This window comes from Lissotriton helveticus, chromosome 1_1 (genome assembly GCF_964261635.1).
Source record: "Lissotriton helveticus chromosome 1_1, aLisHel1.1, whole genome shotgun sequence".
NCBI lineage: Eukaryota > Metazoa > Chordata > Amphibia > Caudata > Salamandridae > Lissotriton > Lissotriton helveticus.
Window position 1 is genome coordinate 907,232,298 of NC_136057.1, and position 21,847 is coordinate 907,254,144.

Here is a 21,847-nt window from a genome sequence, read left to right on the forward strand (position 1 = left end):
GGATTGTGCCACCCACGTAAACAGCCCGTAAAGTGTAACTCTGGCCTGCCACTGCAGAGCCTATGCGCAGCCTGGGGCTGCAATGACGACTTGGCAAGTGCACACACTTGCAAGTCCCTAAACCTTCCCTTTTCTACACATGAGTCACCCCTAAGGTAGGCCCAAGGTGTCCCACGGGCAGGGTGCATTGTAGGTAAAAGGCAGGACATACCCTGGTGTGTGTGGCATGCCCTGGTAGTGAATTACAGCCTACTTCGTTTTTCACTATTGCAAGGCTACCTGTTCTCCGTAGGCCAGACTGGGCAGTTGGATCATTACATCCTATGACCCTAACTGACTCAGAGAACATGGTATAAATTCGAGTTTAGTATGCCTGAACTCAGAACATTCTGGGTTTGAAAAGGCCACTTTTAGAAAGTGGATATTTTCTGACCTACATAGAAACAATGTGGACTGGCCCACTATGCGTGTGTGTATATTCTTAGTCACTTGTATTAGTGGCCTAGAGACTGGACATATTGGGTGTTGTTAAAGACCCCTCACACACCAACCTGGTTGGTGTCATGCTTCATCATCGGGGTCCCAACCAGGCGGCCGAGTGCCATCTGGTTGTGCTTCGACGCCTGACTACAGCGGAGCGGGTGTCGTGCAACAGTTTGATGTGAGTAAAGGTGAGCTAAAAAATACCTCTGGGAATCCTTACCTAATGTTTTATTCTTGGCGGATCAGAGTATTGTTTAAAATTATGTGAGATGCAACTACAACTGGAACTCTCTTCCTATGTGTTGACTTATGTGCGGCGGTCATAAGTCTGCTGTAGTCAGGCGTCGAAGCACACCAGGTGGCACTTGGCCGCCTGGTTGGGACCCCGATGATGAACCAGGTTGGTGTGTGAGGGGTCTTTTAACAACACCCAATGGGTCCAGTCTCTAGGCCAGTAATACAAGTGACTAAGATTATACACACACACATAGTGGGCCAGTCCACATTGTTTCTGTACATTATCCTCTGGGACAGGACGCGCCCCTCAAAACCCTTGCTCTCTGATTGCTCCTTGCTCTCTGATTGATTTTCTGACATTTTTGACCTAACCATCCAGTCTGCCTCTGCTAGCGCGTGTATTTGCTGTCTGGTTCGTGAGTGACAGGGCTGGGGGGAGACAGGGTGATTCAGCCAGGCTGAATAGGCACATCTACACCTAGATGGGTGGGAGGAGTAGCGCCTAGGTCTGAATAGGGCTGATATCACCTTCCACAATGCTGGCTCTACCTCCTGTGGTGCGTCAGAGGACCCTGGCCCACACTGACAAAGGAAAGAAGGTGCACCCTGGCAGAATGCACCCTGAACTGATTTGAACTAGGTCCAGGCCCCTCTGCCTTCAGAGGACAAAGGATTTGCTGGTATAAATATTTGGACCCAAACCCCAAGATTTTAGATCTCGCTAGGAATTAAGGAACCGGCCAAGAAGAAGAGCTGGAAGAGCTGCCAGGAGGAGTGTGTTGTTGCTTTGTTGGGTTGGCCTGCAGCTGCTGCTTCTGCCTTGGGCAGTGAAAGGACTGGACTTTCTCTACTTGTGCTGAGTATCTCCATGGGCCTGAACCAGAGCTGGCCTCCTGTTAAGAAGTCTCAGGGACTGCAAAGACTTCACCAACCTCTGGGTACCGCCTCTGGAACCGTTGTTTCAGTTGCCACAGAGGAATGGGAACCGCAACCGACTCTGTCATCCGACTCTAACAATGGCCTTGTGTCCCGAAGGCACCGCAACGGAGCACCATCTCGCCCTGCACCGCCCGCCTCGATCTCACCGACGCCGTCCTGGACGATCGCCACTGAGTCGTTGCTGGCAACACATCGAGGGACACCGCATCCTGCATCGCCAGCGCTTCACTTCGTTGGCCTAGGCTCACCGACATGGTCACTGCTGGCTCGACACCCGTGACCGCCTCGTCACGTAAAGCTGTCTGGCTCGGCCATCACCGATTCCCACCAACCGGCTCTGTCGCTGCATTGTAATTTGCCAGCCCCGCATCGAGCACCTTCTCTACCTGCACCGCCCGCCTTGGTCTCACCGACGCCGTCTGGACGACCGTCACTGCGCCGCTGCTCGCACCGCATCAAGGGACACCGCACCGTGCACCGCTTCCACTTTGCACTGTAACCGAGATGGACGCCACAACCAGCTCTGTTACCTGCATCGCAACCTGCCAGCACCTCATCGAGCCCCGTCTCGCCCTGCACCGCCCGCCTTGGTCTCACCGACGCCGTATGGATGATATTCACTGAGCCGCTGATCGCACCGCATCGAGGGACACCGTACCGTGCACCGCTGCCTCTTTGTATTGCAACCGCGACGGATGGCAAGACCGACTCGCACCTCCGTGTGAGCTGCCCTAAGAAAGGTACTGTAAACGAGTCTGTCCTGCTGTTGCTGACCCGTACCGACGCGGTCAGCTAGAACTGTGAGACTGTTGTTTTCAGCATCCCGGTAGGCTCTGACTGAGCTACTGACTCATACGAATTGTGTTTTCAACGTAACTTTGCAATTTAAAGACATTTTGCAACACACCTATTTTTAAAAGTACTGTACTGTGGATATTTAGCGTATTTGGTTGTTTGAGTATATAAAAATATTGGATATTTTTCTAAACTTGTGTGGTGTCCGTTTGTAGTGCTTACATTGTGTTACTGTTGGTTGAATCCAGTGGCAAAGTGAGCAAGGGACTCACGTCTGAGCATACCCTGCCAACTTATGCCGAACAAAGCGGTACAAAAGGGGGTGGTGATGGACATGCTCAGACGTGAGTCCCTTGCTCACTTTGCCACTGGATTCAAGCAAGCCTGGCTGATGACGGCTGAAATGCCAGAAACCGGTCCTAGGATGCTTGTTTCTGGTCCTGGGAAGGCATGGCTTGGCAGTTCAGGCTGGACTGCTCCCATGAGGCACAGGGTCAGACTAATTTGCATATGGCCATGTCTGAACTGGGGTGGCAGAGTGGGCTAAAGAACGGTGATGGATTTAACCCAGATCTTTTGACTGGGTGCGAGTGTTTGATTGGTTCAGATGCTCCGTCCATCACCACCCCCTTTTGTACTGATATGAAAGATGGGAGATGGGCCTCTGCAAGTAATGGCCTCACCCAGAAGTTAAAGCAGAAATTTAAAGAACAGACTGATTTGCATATGGCCATGTCTGAACTGGGGTGGTCGAGTGGGCTAAAGAACGGTGATGGATTAAACCCAGATCTGTTGACTGGGTGTGAGTGTTTGATTGGTTCAGATGCTCCGTCCATCACCACCCCCTTTTGTGCCACCTTTCATATCAGCCTCCTGGATACATGGATCTTCATGGATCCTGCCATTATGTCCAGATTCCAGTAAGTCTGTCTATCTTAAAAAACAATAAAAATTAATCTTACACCCTTCAGCTCATGAAACATCCACACCATAATAAGTCAACCTGCATACATTCTTCCCAACATCACACAGCTTTTGCAGATAAATGTGACTGACACACTCAACCAGCCCCCACCATAATCTATCCATCCACACAATCAAGATCCTATATTAATAGATTTACCAAAATATGTAAACTCCCCCACCTTTATATATATATATACATTCACTCACCATGAAATCACAAGAGTAGCATCTACCTAGCATAAGAAATAACCAACATAATGTCTAGATAACCACAAATAAAATGGACCACAATATCCATCTGATAACCGCCCTGAGACTGTCTGTCGATTTATTTTGTTTCCGAAAAGGGCGGAAAAAATGTCTTTTCCCCAAAAATTAGAGTGTGGGTTAAGACCTGATACGAACCATATAATTGCAGTTCTCCTTCACACTGTACGGCACCCCATGTCATATTGATGAGTAATACAGCGCCATAATACCTGTTTAGGTGGCAGTGCGCTTTATAAGTAATATAAATAAATAGAGGAATATTGTTCATACACCCATACCGAGAAACAGAAGAACTATCTTGTCCCAAACCGATTTTCAAGAAGTTAGAGAGATCGTGGATATGGAATTATAACCTGCAAGACAAGCTTGCCCACAAGGTGGCATTAAAACAACCCAACTGAAGACACCAGACATTCCATACGTGAAGTGTTTTATATTGTTAAAGATTTATGCAACCCTTCACATCTATCGACCTTCGTTATTCCCTCTCAATCTCTGTGATAAGCCTTCTCTTTACTTTGTCAATAAAATGGAAAATCTCTCGGCTGAATTCGCTAAAGCAGCTCTGGTAGACTAAAATGCATTCTCTCAATTTGATGAAAAGAAGAACTCATTAGAAACTTTAACTCAGTTTCTTCCACCCTCCATCGAAGCTACAGAAACAACTTATGGTAAACCCAAATCTGGTTCCCCCTTCAATCCTTGCCCTCCTCACTTTTTCCTTACAGTAGTTAAAGAAGTTGCTTCTATCTATTCTGGTGGATATTTGTAACACTTACTCGTTTGTTACCTTGCTTCTGCCATAGCCCAGAGAAGTTGAAAGCAGGTACTAATAATACCACTTTTTAAACAAGTCTTCCTCTGATAATACAATGATTAGCAAATTGATAATCATATTTTTTTCAACGAGGAAATAGTTGGAAGCTGACAAATTTGAGGAGCTTTATGTCCGATGTTGCTCAGTTTATGTCAGCCAGTTCTTTAAAACGAAATGGAGATAATAAAATAGGTGTTGATTTTTGAAGCACCGGATTCTGCTTGGTCTTCTTTTTGGAGGCCTCCCTCCTACCCCCAGAGAGTCAGCCAGCACCCTATGTGTGATTTTAGACAGCAAGCTGTCCTTTAAGACTCAACTCAATATAGTCCACTCTAGCTGCTTTTATTATCGCGCACACTACACACAATTCTGCCTTTGGTACCACTAGACCACCGCAAAAGAGTAATTTAGGCAGTGATCTTGTCTTGATTGGATTACTGTAATTCTCTTTGTGTTGGAGTTCCTATGACATTAATGAACAAACCATAGATTATTCAGTGTGTTGCTGCCAGATTTCTGTTAACCAGTTGTAACGGGTGTACTCGGGGGGGGGGGGGGGTTTGACAACCCGTAGAGTGAAAAGAGGGTCAGCCAGAGAGAGTTCAGGTGGGACAAACGTTTTTTTATTGGGTTGTACTTCAAGAGTTAAGAAAATAACAAGAGTCTCGTGTCCGGAGATAGCAAACAAGTCTTGTTAGGTCTGGGGGCTCTTTATGTCCGGCCAACTTTAGGTCCTCCTCTGTAGTTTCCCAGGGTGTAATCCAACATAAAGGCTTCAGGCTTCAAAGGCACTCGAAAGAAGGAAAGAAAGAATAGCCAAGGTTACTGGCGTGACTGATACTCCGGTTATAACAGAAGGGGGCGGGGAGTGAAGGGGATCACCAGGGACCGTAACTGATTTGTGCAATGCAGCGTTTGTATACACTCGTGGACGTGATTAGGCACAAACACACATGTCCCGTGACCGCCCTCAACCACCCCTACCCGTTCCCTCCCGGTGCAAAGAACACTCCCCTTAGTCTCGCCCGTACCTTGTGGAGCCACACTTCTCCTCCTGAAGTGTGGCGGGGCGGAGCGTGGTCCCGTTGGCCTCCCGGGTTTTTCTTCTCCTGCGGCGACGCGGCTTCTGTGTCCTCTCTCCTCTCCTGGGGCGGCGACGCAGCTTCCGTGTTCTCCCGCTGTACGCTGAAGTCCTCCCGAGGTTCGCTGGACGCTTCCTCCTCTCCTCCTCCGGTCGCGCCGTTCTTCTCGGGACGTTGCGTTAACAGTGCCTCCGTCGCTCCGGATTGGAGGAACAAGGATGACGTCACTGGCGGAGCTCCCTCCTCCGGGTAAGCCCAGGCTGCCTTAAAGGGAGCGTATCCGTCCTGTGTACGCCGGGGTGGAAAGGAATAGAGGTTAATGTCGGTACCCGACTCGTGGCCGGCAGGGACCCCCTGACACCAGTCCATGACCTAAACCTATCATTACTACGAATCTTTTGGGGCTTCTCTTTGCCCCAAAAACAGCGGCGACAACCTTTTGCGCATTTGCATTCAATATTCTTTAGGTTCAAATTCATTATCATCCTTTATGGATCAGTTTCACTTTCCATACTCCATGTCCATTTAATGTTTACTTTCACCACGCAAGTTAAATTTTGCCAATTTCCAAAGTTTCTCATATTCCTGTCGGCCTTCCGAACCTTTTTCCAAGAATACGCACAAAAAGCACCATTCTTTTAAAAGCAGTTTATTGATGTCCAATGCATTTCGGACCTGCCAAGGGTCCTTCGTCAGGGAAAAACTGCAATAATAACAAGAACAACCTATTAATCACATATCCCACCTTTAGGCTAGCCTTCAAAGCTTGTTTTTTTAAAGAAACACAAAGTTGCACATATTTTTCTTTTACTAAAATACTCCATATCTTACACCCCTCTCTCTATTGCAACTTAAAAGCTTCACCAATACCATTCCACTACCACCCTCCAGTGTCTCACTATCCACCCTCTAGAAACTGTAACCTCCCCTGCTTTTATAGCCTTCTACTCGTAATTTAACATTTATATTTCCTTTCGTAATTACTTTGTGCACATACCTGCGCTACTGTATCACTCTTACAGCCCAAAGCCGGCGAGTTAACTCTCCTGTGTCAGTTTCACAACGCTACTTAAATGCACTCCCTCCCAACTATTTACATGAGCCCCTCCCTCTCTTTCCGTGGAATGATTAGCACCTGGGATTTCTTACAAAACTACAACTCCCATGCAGCCTGTATATTATCGTTTCAATACGTGGTGACAAATGAGTCTCTCTAATAAATCTCACTTGTGAACAGGTTTCACTTATAATAATGTCGTATTATAAAAAAGTTTTTGTCCAAATTAATATGCAGTTCCAGAAAACACTTTCATTTAAACGTGCTCCGTGAATGTAGATCTCTTTCCTTGCATGACCTATCATTAAACATGTTTGCAATCTCAATGCGCATTTGTCACAAATCCTTAGCAAACTGTGTCACATTTGACAGATTACTCCTTGCTGTCCTTCACAGCTGCCTCATTCCACCTCTGTTTAATTAGTAGCTCTTCCTTGATTCAACAAGTCCCGCATCAGAGAGAGATTTTTTTTTAACCTCTCTGCCAAATGTTAGATTGCTCTTCTTCGTAACCTCAGATTGAAACCCAAATACCTAGTCCTCCGGAAGGAAATAAAAAAGTAGGTATTCAAAAATGTAATTGTTCAATATTATTCCTAATGAGCACTAGGACAACCTAGGACAAGTATTTCTCTCCCTTTATAAATACACTCTTCATTCAATTACAATTTGGCAACTAAGAAACATCGGTTATACAGTCAGCATTACCTAGAAACAAAGCCACAATTCTAATCAAAACAGCTACCATCAAATTTACAAACACTCTCTTTCATAGCCATCTATCATCTTTATATGTAAATACAAAAACAATCCGATGTATCCACACAGCCACCACTAACAAGTTGCTTCAGTGTCACTTAACAAAATTATTCAAAACATTAAGCAACCTTTGCAGACACCTATAAATAAACATTTTTTTAGGACAAAGCCAATAGATCATGGATGTGCTAGACCTTTGGCTTTGACAATGCTTGTTTTTTTTAAAATATATTTGTTTTACTGTTGGCAAGCCGCTATTAGCCATACTTAGTGGTTAGTGTTTTAATTAGTGGCTGGTTTATCTTTTGAATGTTTCAAAAGTAATTTTCATTATTTGGTCAGCCTGTGATGGTGGCCTACCTTAATTTTGGTTAAGGTTGGATCCTAAGAGATTTCTGGGTCTTTGGGCTGTGTAGTATGTTGTAGAGTGCAGGTCAGAAATGCATTTGGGTTTTACAGGAGTTTTGGTGTCATACGGATTATGGATTTTGTCACAGGATTGTGTCCCACTATATTGTTTTGTTCACATAATTACTCTGAATCTATTGATTTATTAAATTGAATGTCTGGCTGGACACTTCGAATGTAGCACTGATTTCAGTCTATATTTATCTAGTCTGATTATTTGCATATTATAAGGACCATTGTTCTAAAATATATGATTGCTACCCAAGGTCCTTATTTAACTTTCGGGTTCCCTTGTTTATTTTCTAAAATCTTATTTGTCCAGCACATTCATAGAATGCTTCATAACTTTGTGTGGATTACTAGTGGCGTCTTCCGCAGCAGCATCGTATTAGGAAGTCTCTCACGTTTACCTTTAAAGCATTTCACGAGTATCCAGCTGCACTAAAATACCTTCTTTTAACCCTCTCCCCCTTGTTATGATTTTGCCGACTCTTTCTCCAGCCAGGAAAACATCGCTGGTGCATAACTTAGTTTTATATTACTGATGTTTGGAGCCCGGTTCATCGCAAATATTCTTCTGTGGTGTGTGACTTCCTTTTGACTTTCCTGCAATTCCAGGGGGGATCAAGGTACACCGTTCGCAAATTGCACGTGTGAACCACAACCTAGTCTGTAGTGCAATCTGTCCGATATACACACTTTTTCCCCCTGGTGAATCACACCAGTACATCTTGAGAGGAACCAGTGTTCCGAGATGGGCGGGGGAGCATGTGCTTTGCAGGTGCAGCAGTAAAACACCTGACACACACATCAATAGTTGGCAGGTCCTGCTAATGCACAGGACAAGTGTTTTTCTGCTTGAATTGCACCCCAGATGCATGCTGGGTGTGTCTGTGTTCTGGACCGATGTGTGTCTAGAGCTTGTACACCATAACATCGCTACCCATCGCAGTGAAAGTGTCATCCCTGCAGTTGGTTCTGAAATCCCTGCATTGGGACATCAGGGAAAAAACAGGGATATTGTCAGTGCTAACTTTGTAAAAGCAAAGAGTGCTGGTGCATGGAGCGCTGCTTAGAAGACTGCTGCATGAGCTTTGGTGCACCTCATTCCAAGACAAGTAACTGGCAAATGTGACACCTATTGCATTGCAAATGCTGCTCGTTTTATTTCCTGAGTTTGAGCTATTGGCATTGTAAATGACCATGCCTTTTATTTATCTGTTTCCAAAACCAGCACATAAATATAAGGCATTGTAATTTATAATGCCAATAGCTTAATCTCTTGCAAATGCAAGACCTATTGCATTGCAAATGCTTGTTTTAATAGCTATTAAAAATCAAATTCAATAGTAAAGTGAGATGTTTGATGAATATTAAGGAAAAGTTACTTTTAGAAAGTTACCATTACTCTACCTGGAACGACTAGAGTCTACGTTGCATAAACTCTTCAGCAATGACCAGCCTGTACTTGGTCTGAATGAGGTGTGAACGAGTTGTGTAATTCCTCCCCAGTAGCTCTATAAAAGGTTCGCTTTATTGGCTGGTCGACTTCAATGGGCAGGGTGACTCCTCTAAGCTCATCAATATGTTCAGGCTGGGGCTTTGGCAACAATGTTGGCATAACAGTGTTAAAGCCTGGATGACAGATCTGCCTTAGAACATATTACAGTTTTGCTCCCTGAAAGGGATCAATCATGACAAGAGAACAACTATTGTGTATCTCCTGTCTGGGCATTGAGGGACCCTGCTTTATTTCACCGGATTTCTGTCTCCTGGTTTGTTGTGGTTCCAGGGCCAGCTTCAAACTGGATGTTAGTATTAGATGTGATAGGGCACTGGTGAGTTCCCTGTGACACTCCCACACACTCCCCATTCCTCGAAGCCCAATTTAGTGTGGCAGAAGACTTTCACCGTCATGAAAATGCCTGGGCACGTGTCATTTTGGGCTTGCTCGCCCTAAGACAAACACAAACTACTAAAAAGTTGAGTAGAGTTGCCTTCAGGAACTTTTTCCCCATTGGTGAGAGAGTGCCCAGGAGTCACCGCCACCAACTAGCTGGTGCCAGTCATTGATTTGGCACCACAAGTATCCCTCCTCCGAACACTTTCTGGACCTATGGAAGAACACAAGAGGACTGTATCTTTCTGCTTGTGACCTGAGAGTAACCTGGATGGACTGGACCTGCTCTTCCGTGTACCCAGGTCAAAGAAGTAGGTTCCAGCGGTCAGTTGGCTGTCCTCCTGTATGACTACTGGACACACCAAGCTACAAGAGGAGAGGCCATTTGCCTTAAGTGTGTAGGTGACCAGTGGCAGTTAAACTTCTCTGTTGGCCACTGTCTGATACCCTGAGGTCATGGGGGCCTTAAACATGTACATCTGTGGTTGTTTCGGCACCAGAAGAAAGTTCGAACACTTTAAAATACTTTTTTTCCAGATCTTCAGAGGGATATACGGGGGAAAAGTAGTCTACCTGCAGTCCCACAGGATTAGATTGAATTCCAGCTTTGTCCTCCAGGAAGAATTCCACGTGTTGATACTAAGAAGCCTTTTCGGCTAAAACTTGAAAAGCTCCAGAGCATCAGCAGGACCAACCTGCCTCAGGCATCATACCTATGGTTCCACAGCAGTGGCTACAGTTTCACCGTAGACCTAAGCAGATAGGATCTTCAGGTCAAGAAATTACATAGTCCATTTTTTAATTGAGTTGTAATTTGTAACTTTTTTTTGCACCATGCAACTTCTAGGCTTTAGTGAAACCAAACTGATTGCTTTATCCAACCAGGGCTTCATCGCCTCAGATCGCGCCTGGGTCCAAGACTACTACAGCCATTGACTACCTTTGACACTTTATCTCTAGTGTCTCTTGTTGAATTTTTGTTGTTTGGTGTGATTTTGTGTATTAAAATGTAATCTATTTTTCTAAATTGTATTGGGGTTTTTTTGTTTGGCATTTTGACTCTGTTATGGTTATGGTTCAGCATAAACACTTTTACACGTTGCCCTAAGTTAGCCCTTTCTGCTCTGTGCCAAAAGTACCAGGAGGTTGAGCTCAGGCTTATGTAGTGAGTTTGAGGTTTCACCCTGATGAGAGTTGTGATTATCCCTTGGAGTGGGAAGACGCTCACCCCAAATTATAATCCAGTTTCATATATTTGTGTTGAGCGATCGGGTTCAGGACTTGTGTTTTGCAGTACCACGCAGTGATTTACATTTTAATTAAAAAATCCCTTTAGAAATTGGCAGCAAAAATTTGATTTTTAATTGGCTTTTGGTTTTAATTTGGTTCCTTTTTAAATGTATAATTTTATTTTTTACAAATTAAATCTTGCACTCAATTTTTCAACAGAGATTTTTGGGAACATGGAAGTTAGCTTAGCATAGCTGAGGAGCATGCACAAACAACAAGGGTTGAAGCTAAAATAGCAGTCCAAGAAGGAGGATTACCACGTTGACATCAGAATCTAGGAGGAGGTCGGTCCGCTGCAGTCCACCTCACATAAGAATGAGGATGAAGTTGAAGAAGGAAATGAGGGTGACAAAGAGGAGGCTGCAGAGCTAGGGAGGGGCTTCCCCAAGGAGCAGCATTCCCTCCATTATCCAGGGCAGGGAGTTGTGTGAACTCTTGCAGTTTATTCCCATCAGACTGAAAGAATAGTCCGGCTCAGAGGGCTTTACAATTGCAGCTGGCACCATTACCTCTGAGGAGAAAAGGTTGGCCTTGCACTTACAAGAGAAATTAACTCTGCTGGCTAACAAGGGGAGCAAGTGCAAGATGGACCTGAGGTCATGTTGCAGGGATTCTGCTCAGGAACAGAACTTTGCTTGGGACCATAGAACGTCAGCCTGTAGGGACGGAGTCACCATACCCCATCAGCATCTATGGGCCGCATCTGATTAGCTCATAGTACCTCAGTTCCCCACCTAACCTTTCCAGAGAGATAAGTGATTTGGCATCCCAGAACACAACACTCCCAACCATCTCACCCCCTCTCCTTCTCTCACTAGTACGTGTCCACAATAAATAGAAAAGAGACACGAGGAAAGTTTATAATTTTTATTTAAGCTATCGTGCTCTATTGTGTTATAGTTGTACAACAACTGGCAAATAAATACAGGTCAGTAATATTATTAGCATGACTATGAGACCGTAAACGATAAAAAGCCCTGTCATATTATCTGACAGATTTGCCTAAACCCACTGTCACTACGAAAGCTTAATGATTATAGATCTCTGGGCTTAGCAGCAGACCCCATACCTTAGCATTCATAGATAGTTCTACATCTCAGCTGATGCAGCACTCTTGCCTGTAGATCTTTTCGCTGGCTGCCCGTCTCTGCTCTCTGTGTTTAGAATAACATGTCCCGGGTTATATGATAAAACATGTGTTTTGAAAAACAGCAGCTGGGTGTTTCAATTATATGAAGGTGCTAGTGTCTGACCACAGAGAATAACAAAGAGCAGTGTTGTTTAATCTTGCCTAGGCCGTGCAGAATAAATCCCAGGAAAAGGACAAAATACAAAAACGTGCTAACTATATGTGAAAATATGATATGGCACAAAAACAAACATGTGCTTTGGCAATGTGTGCAAAGCCGAAGTGGCCTACAACGTGCATAGTTAGGCTAACGTAGGGTAAATGACGATGTCCATGTAGGAAACACCAACAGTCACAAAGGGCCTCCAAGTACAGTGAGGATATTGGCAATGATTCAGAAGTGCTTAGGAGGGAATCCGAGTATACATCCCAAAAGACCTGGTGCCTAGTTATGTGGTGGGGAGTGATATTGATAAATGATTTGCAGCTTATGAGGTGGCTTTGCGGATGCATAAAGTCTAAGAGGAGGTCAAGGGGATTAACTTGGGGAAGCGCATGGCCATTGTTTGGAGGGATACACTGTTGGACCTAGATGCAATATATGGGTGGCTAACCAGAGTTGATGTTCTTAGTAGTCCCTGTTCAGTTAGTAATTTAGGCAACAATGTATTTGCACTGTCTTTTCAGTCCAGTGCTCGGTTTTGTACTATTTCATATACTAGGTTCTTGTTTTGATCTTTACCTTTAGATGAATCGTATTATCTCCCATTAAGTTTGCACTTTACAGTGCAGTTGTTGTCTCAGCAGGCTAGTCACATTTGAGAAAGTCAGGTCCTTACACTGCAAAATATAATATGATTGTTTTACAGGAGTAAGTGGCAGGTGAAGGTCATTAAGAATGTATAGATTAAATATTGTTGTGCACAGTGTCTTTTGGTACCGGTGTGTACATTCAAATTTCATTGTCACTGAAAAACTTTGCAGTACACCAATGCGCATCATAACTTTAACTTGTCTGTACCTATGAACTTTCTACTCACTTATGCCCTTTTCCTTCTTTCTGTTTAGTGTAACATGAAATTTGTTAACGTAGTCTTTCGTGCTGGGTATCTGGTACCATCTGTCATTAAAGGCAAAAATGTCGCCTCATGTAAGCTGAGTCAGAAAATAGCAAACGTTTTCCCTTCTTTTTTGTTTTTGCATTTTTTGTTGTTGCAGTTCTAGATGATCTTTCCTTAGTGGAACTTTATGTATGGATTATATTGACTCAGCAGTCTGTAGGGGTTGTGCCAAATTGGCGTAATTTCTTTTTGCAAAAATCCTAGAAATTTCTGAGAAATTAGACAACACTATGCTAAACATAAATCTGCAATTTTATGCTTTATTTTATGTGCTGCAAACTAAAGCTGTTCATGCTTTGTCCTTTCACTTTGTTCTGGGGCTCAAGCAATAGAATTTGTTGCTTTGGAACCCCACCTCCGTCCAACCCTCCATTTATTCAAAGTGGCATAATTTTGCAATTTCACATAAAAAGCAATATGCTTGCATATTTGAAATTCCACCCGGCCTAGTTGTGATTATTAAGAGTGCCTATAAATAAGGATTCTTTTTATTTCAAGAAATATTTTGTAATTAAGCAAATGAAGATGTCCTTGGATCACTGTCAGCACCACGCAGATTCTTCTAAATATTAGCACTCTGACCTTTCATACCGTTATTCTTTATTGCCAAAGGATTGACATTTCAGTGACATGCTTTTTAGGCTGAGCCTAGGCAGCGCGCATGCACTGTCTGCAAGACATGCTATATTTATAATATGGGCTTCAAGCACGCCCATTGCTTGACATCGGTTCTTTGTTTTGCCATTCATAAATGTAGGCTTTTTATTGGTGCATTTGTTGTAATTATTCCTCCTTTGGGTGCTTGGTTCCCTCCTAGCGGAATACACTATTGTTACTTCTGGTTGGCCATTCAGCAGCTCCAGGTTGCTCCCGGTCTGCCATCACCTTCTTTTTGTGCATTATATACTCGCCTTCTAAGGGGTTGCAAATTGCCATCTACGTGCATTAAATCTGTGCTTTTTAAAATGTCTGCCTCTGTATAACCTGGTGTTAGGATGGTAATTACCTGCACCATTGATGCATTGGTGTAGAGAACAACAAGCACATTTTATATTATTGTTTTGAGGGTGTGCACTACTGCCCACTACATACAATGTTTCTTTGCTTTGCTTGCTTTGCTTTATGTAGGTTATACATAAAGTAGCACTTCTTTGAATTTGGGTGCCAAATCCATGAATTGCAGGAATCTGCTGAACGCATTAATGTGCAAATTTGTATTTTCGAACACTTTTCGTGAGCTTATATCTTTTTCAAATATGGCCACCATTGACTGCCAATCCTGGCAGCACTTTTAACTTCAAGTCCTCTTTCCGTGTCAATCATTTTGGTATTTAACTTACATCCAAGGTATGAACACGCCACCTCTGCGTTTCCTGCATAGCATGTGTGTCCCAAACGTGGATACAGACTCCAAGGGTGATTATTACTCCTGTTTTTAACATGTTTTAATTGGGACTTTACTTGGGAAAAAACTATTTAGACTCAATGTAGTCTGGATTTCAGTTATGTCTTTGAAAATGTTGGCTGGAAATTAATGGGGGTAAAATCTTTGGAACTTTGCAGTCGGTAAATATTTTGTAGTGACAATATGTGGTGCTAATGTGATCGTTTCCACAATAACAGTGACCTGTAATTTTTTAGCAATTAAAGAATGTGATTGCCCTAGGTGGTCAGAGTCTAAAATCTCCTTTATGTCTACATCATGAATGTGTTTATACAAGGGCCCGGGAGATTTGGGGGCACACTGTTGATTGTCTTTGAGGATGGCTGTCCAGGCTTAGTCAGGACATGCTATCACCCAGTGCTTATCGCATGCATGGAAACTGACAATGGCTCAACAAGAGTTTATCAGCCTGATCTTTGTTATCGATGTCGGTACACAATCTAGTAACATAATGCTCTCAATTTCGCCGTTAGACATTTGACCTCTGTTTCTAAAAGACATGCTGAAAGGCATACTGAGATCCGGGTTGGCTGCAGATGAAATGTTGCAACCCATAGCTGGAAAAGAAAAAACAAGTGTCCATTGGCATTATTTATGCTTAGACTGTCTATCTAATGATGTCCTTTCTCTCTGTACCTTCATGTGAGAAGTCTAAATAGTGTCCTTCCTTTTTCCCTTCTTTTCTTCATTCCTTTCTAGCTTCCACCCTTCGTTTCTTCCAGGCTTTGTTTTCACCACTCCTTTCTCTCTTTCTTTCTTCATTGCCAGCCTTTTTTCCTCTTTTTTTCCTTTCTATATTCCTACCAGTCTTTTTTAATCTTTCTTCCTTACTTTCCTTCCTTAATTTCTCTTGTCCTCTTTGTCTATGCTTCCTTCTTTCACTTCTCATCTGCCTCATTCACCCGCTTCTTCCCGTCTTCCTACACTGCATCAACCCTTCCCTCATTCCTTCCCTCTTTCCTTCCTATCATACTCCTCCCCCTCCCCCTCGTTCTCGACTTCCTTCTTTCCCTCACGTCCTTCTTTTCTTCCTTTTTGCCTTCCGTCCCTCATCCGCTCCTTCCTTTCCTCATTCTTCTTTCGGTCATTCCTTCGTTCTTTACATCTTCCTTCCCCACTCCCTTTCTCTTTTCAGAGTGCTCGAAAAATAGAATCTTCATGACGTAATGCTGTACTTTACTATCCTTTTGTGTGAGCCCTTATCAAGATTGGACATGTTGGTTTGAATTTGCTTGGAATCTCATTTTACCCCCTCTGATCCCAGAAGCTAGGCAGCTCCAAACGTCCATGACAGAAAATATTTATATAGTTCTGTACTGGTGCATCATATTGGGGTTTACAAATAAGCTACACACTGCCACAGAGCGATTTCCACCGTAACACAGTAACACCAGCCCTAGGCTCTAGTGCAATGGGGTGGATAATAAATAGCTGTGGCATGTTTAAAAAGGCTCTTTAAAAGTGTGGATACCTGGCAGCTCAAAGGTTCATTTTTAGCTAGCAACTTAGTTTACAACACAATGTTAAACATCACGTTATTTGCTATTTTAAAAAAAGGGCAACAACCGCATTCCAAGCTTAAAAACTACTATGGGGTAAAATTGTGTGACTGGATTATTAACAGGATAATGTGCTGCATGCAGGGTCGGACTGGGAATCCAAAGCATCCTCTCAATTTCGTTGGACCAGATACCCTAGTAAGTCTGAAGTATTGCTGCTTTTGTTACTGGAGGGGAGAGGATATTGCAGGACGGCTGCAAAACGAGCCCCCAGTAATAAAAACAGCCCTCACGGATGCAAAACCTCCCCCGCCCGCCCCTTCCTGCCTCCCGGGGAAACGCCCGATGCTTGCTGCGGCCAGTCTGGCCAAAGATGCATGGCTAAACACCTATGAGGTCCCAAAGGTGAGACCTATTGGCAATGACACTGCTTGTTATTGTCTTTTTCTAGGCCCAGTGTCTGAGCAGAGTGGAGACATAGCTATCTTCTTAAATGAAGTTAGACTCGAGTATGATTTTGCATACATCTCTCTAATAAGGTCTCTGCTTTATCACCTTTATTTTCCACTCGATTTGGGGATTGGAAATATTAAGTTACATTTCAGTGCAAAGTGGTCCAAAATCTAGGAGTGGTATAAGATATAGTTCAGTATGCCTTCTTTGGGCTGCCAAAGGCAATGTTGGAAGAGAAGTTCCACCACAGAAATTTCTATTTACCTATCCCTCTTCTTGGATTCTAAACCCTTGTTATTATCACACAAGGCTCAACGAAGCTGATATATACAGGAAGCACTGACTCATATTAGACATGCCAGACCCACTTTATGGGAGTTTCCTCCTGATTCTGGCGTGTGTACCTCCTGAAGAGGAAAAATGCATTTTACTGTAGCATTAGCATTCTGCTCCTACATTAATTGTCCATCACATTTCCTGAGAGGCTTACACATTTCTTTGGGAATTTTGAGAATGTAATCTTTTATACAATATGGGGAATATTATAATCTCCCTTAATTGCTTTTTCTCTTTCTCATAGTTTGCAATTATTTTCCTGTAGCTCTGCCATCGCCCGCTCAAACTTCCTCTGCAAATTTGATTTTTGCTGAATTTTTGGGGTTACTAATCCCTAAAGTACATTCAAACCGAAGATTTGAAGCCACTCAGAAACGCCGATTTGATGTGCCATCAAAGGGGGAGACCTCATTTGTCGTCAAGCTTTTGTGGTGCATAATTCAGCACAGGGGAATAGGATCCCATGAGCAAATGCACCATTGTTCTTCCCTGACCCCAACCCCAAACACTCGAAAATATTTTTCCTGTGGCAGAATATCATCCTTTGCACCCTTACCCAATCTGGGGGTGAACTGTTCCTTCAGTCCTTGCTGGAGTAACTCTATGACCCTTTCCGGGGTGGAAGTGGAAGGTGAGGAGTTTGTTAAGGCTGACAAACAGTCATGTTTGCGGGTGGGTATTTGAATTGTACCACGCATGACATTTTGTGTGATAAACCTGCATTTATGCACTATTTGCCATTTGCATTTACATTCCTGGGGTTTCCATGAGAACTGTAAAGTATAATATGTTTTGTTATGATAACTGAGCTTTTGAAAATCCAATACTTTCATTGATTGTTCTTGGTAATGTATATGTGTTGTAAAAGAAACCATTTGTAACCCCATTTAGAGTACTTCAACATTGGTAAATTAAAGAATTTAAAAATTAATAACTTTTGCCTAGTTTGACTTAAAAACTTATGGCATAAGAGGCACTTTTCAGTTTTTTTCTGTTACATTGTATATTGTCGGCAGTTTTTCGTTAAAAAATTATTTTCTTAAGAATTATTGTGTGACAAGTTGTAATTTAATGGTTAAGTTGACTTTGCAATGAGCTTTAAATTCTCGTGTCACTTTTAATTCTGAATTGTCATCTTGGGCAAAGCACATCCCTTATACTTACTTCTCGTATCTACCAAAGTTGAGGGGAAACCATTGTAATAGAGTGGCATATATCTGCGGTTGTGGTGGGTTGTTGATGATGCTTTGCAGAGAATGCACCCTAAAGCTAATGAGATGGAGGACTTTGTATCCGAACAACGAGAACAGAATGGTAGGCCAATAGTGAAACTGGAAGACAAACTAATGTGACCTATTGTGGAAGAAACTGAGGGATCTCAAGAATCTGTAATCACCTTGAAATTGAATCTGAATGAGGAGAAACGACCACTTAAGCTTTCTAGCCATTGTCTACCAAAGATAGTAGTTGAAGGGTGTCTCAGTATCCATGTAGGATGAAACTTGGTTTCATCCTACATGGATACTGAGACACATAACCAGAAAAAAGGTATCTTTGTTTTTTCACAACCAAAGGATCTTTGTGTTTCTGAAAGCGAGCTTGGCTGTCAGACAAGGGGAGGCCTGGAGGACATGCTAAACGTTTTAGTCACTGGCTGCTCAAGGCTGTGTGTTTTAGGTGTCACAAAATCACAGGCTTCACTATGTTTCAGTATGTATTCACACTGTTGGTGCTTCTGTGCATCAGTCTCAGGTGAATTCTCTGCCCCGTTGTCTCTTATACAGGTCCCACTATGAGAGTCTTCCTGATCCTATGTGGGTATTTTCATTGTTTTGACCTCCATTATGTTATCTTTGCAGATGTTAATGTATTCCATGAAGGGGGAGCTCTAGAGGGTGTATGTATGTGAGTGTGTCCTGGCATAAGATACTGTGCTCTCCACTGTTGTTTCAGATAATACGTGTGTCCTATTGTGGGTGACCACCTTGCCCCTTTGTATGCCTCTGTTGGGTGTCTCTGTCCCAGTATTAGTGCGTTCCCTTTCCAAGTGATTGCATTTCCTTTGTTATCATGTATGCCTCTTTCTTTCTTTCATAGATGTAACTAATCTTTTAGTCCGGGCTCTGATACTCTGGGACAGCAAATACACAATGTTAGTGAATTCCCTTCCAGGTGGAGGTGCGCTTTGCAACCCCCATGTTATTGGCTTCTCTGGTCCCTTGTGTTGTTTCTTGTCCCTGGTCGTTGCATTTTCAGCCCCAAGCTAGTGTCCCTATTCTATAGAAAGTTTGCGTCTTTTTTTAGGTTTCAGTACAGATGGCTGTGCCAGTGTTGTGAACCTGGAGATGTGTCAGACATTGTTACTAGTAATGCTCTCAGTTGTCATTCAATGCAGTATAGATACATTTACCCAACCTGTGAACACAATGCGTGCACAAAAAGGAAATGCTGCCATGCCTAAAATCAAGATTTCAAATTCAGTGTGCATTTTTTTATTAGTCTCTATGACTCCGCCAATTCCTGGAACTAGAGTGGTTACCAAAGGTAAGAGGTTCTTGGAGTCTATTTTTTTTTTTACTAATGGATAAAGTCTCCCTAGCCAAGTCTTGTACATCTTATTACATATGCTTTTTTCTGCCACCAATTTCAGATTAGCGAAAATTAAAAATGAACTGTACATGTAGAAGCTAAATATTTTTTGTAGAACTAAATAAGCATTTTGTCACTTGGTGCATTCATTTGCAGTTTGCTCAGCTGAGCAAACCCTTTCTCTTGTCAGGCTGTACATTTCTCATTCTGAGCTCCTTTGCTTACTCCTTCTCTCTTGCTACTGATAAACTCTTGCCAGGCAATCTCTGGCCTCCGCACTCATCCCATCCCATGCTCTTGGCCATGTTACGCCTTAGCCATGCTTTCTTGCCCTCATTTTCACTGTCGCTTATTCCTCAAACCTCTGTCCACATGTTCTCTTCTTTCCTGTCCCATCACCTCTCCATGCACCTGTGCTCTGTATCCCCGCTTACACCCTGAAATCATGCTCTAAAGCACTTTACTGTTTTTCCCTTCTCGGACCACCTCCTCACTCGCACTATTTTTTTTACAGATCTCTGGAAGATAACCGTCTACAATGGTTTGAAGAAAAACACAAGTATCAGCAACAACTTTCAGAAATGACAGACAAGTACAGCCAGGTGAAAGAGAAACTGAGCCGTGCTTCTCTGGCTCAAAAAAAGGTTTGTTTGTATTTTTATTTACGACTATTGCAATTAACTTTATTCCTTTCCAGGACTGTGATTCCTCTACTACCTAGATGTAGAAATAAAAAAAAATGCTGTTAAAGTAGTTTAGAAAAATTAAGGCTGTGAGATCAAATAGCACACTTTACTCCTCTATTCTCCCCCATGTTCCATGCTTCATGTTGCAGGTCCTGCTTTTGTGCTGACCAAAATGGACTTAACCCTGAGCCATAGTTATTTATTAAGGACTATGCCCTTAATTTTGTGTGCAATTTTCTAACAACTCAGTTTGTGCCACTAATTCCTCAAATTGAGGACGAGTAGGGTTTGTGACCGACAGCTCTCTTAAACTGCCACGTTGGCACAGAGCTGTCCTTAGTCCTAGTATACACAGAACCCCAGTAATGATTGATATGTAACAATCTAGGCAAACATAAAAAACACAGATCAATGTCAGGAATATTAGTATCAAGGAAATTAAGCTACAACAATATAATAAAGTTCCAGTATTTTATTGATAATTAAACAGAAAATCATATTTCAAGACCTAAAAAATTCAAGTTGAAAATTCTACAATTGGAGAATTGACATAATAATGAAGACATTTTACATATTAAAACATTCTTTTTGTTAAACAACAAGTTAAAGGGGAATGAGTACCAACTTGCCACTCATTCCCCTTTAACTTGTTGTTTAAAAAAAAGAACAAAGGTTCGCCGTGAAAACAAATAGGTCCTGCACTGAAGCGCTCCTCCTACACAGCAGGGAACGCTGCATCAATCACAACTCAGTTAATCGCCTACATCTGATCAGGTAACAGCACCGGAGAAAGTAAGACGCTCCTCGTACTCCTCACAAGGCCGCCATTTTAGGGTCAGGCACTGATCACTTGGAAATCGCCATGAAGACGGCCCCGCAAAGAAGCGCTCCACATCAACCACCGTCACTGTATCCACATACAACAACAATTGATCAATCGTCTAGTCTAAATCTCGCAGCACCACCGTAGACTGGAAGCCGTTTTTAGGATCAGGCCTCGCTAATCAATGATCACCTCAAGACTTAAATCGTTGCTGTAAGGTGAAATTACCTTAACGGAAGAAATGTCCGATCAGATCCTCAAGGGGAGGGTGCTCGGGCGCTCGATAAGCAATCAGGATCATTACTGTTCCCTTGAAAAATAGCCGTTTCATTGTTGTTCGTAATCTGCCATCTTGATCTGTAACATTTCAATAATCGGCGGAGTTATATGCAATAATTCTTTACAGACCAGCACATTATAACCCACAGATCGTATTGGGCTTTGAAGGTCTAACATTAAAAGCGTATTTAGAATGGAAATAAGCGTGAGTCTCGTTAAGTGGCCCTCCATACAGGGAGCAGACACTCGGGATGGAATCCGGACCTCCATCAGGCTGCGAGCACCGAAGTAGGGCACACCAGGGACTCAGCCTTCCTGCGCTCAACGACACCATGCCAGCGCCGGAGGATTAAAAGTCCTAAAAGTAGATGGCGGCCGGTTGGGGAGAGCCGCCAGCTCACATCCTCTCAGCAGTGAGGCATCCCAGATGATCTGGCGGCCATAATGTCATGGCTCCGCAAGCGCTCCTTCTGTAGACTCGGAGG

At 43.1% G+C, this 21,847-nt stretch overlaps 1 protein-coding gene across 1 annotated transcript in view; it reads left to right on the plus strand.

Annotated features, from left to right (window-relative positions):
• The window catches only part of CEP83 (centrosomal protein 83), a 198,308-nt gene that overhangs the window by 152,982 nt on the left and 23,479 nt on the right, over positions 1 to 21,847 (plus strand). Inside the window, exon 13 of the mRNA XM_078675995.1 lies at positions 20,089 to 20,218. Within this exon, the coding sequence (XP_078532121.1) occupies positions 20,089 to 20,218 (130 nt within the window). The remainder of the gene's footprint in view (positions 1 to 20,088; positions 20,219 to 21,847) is intronic.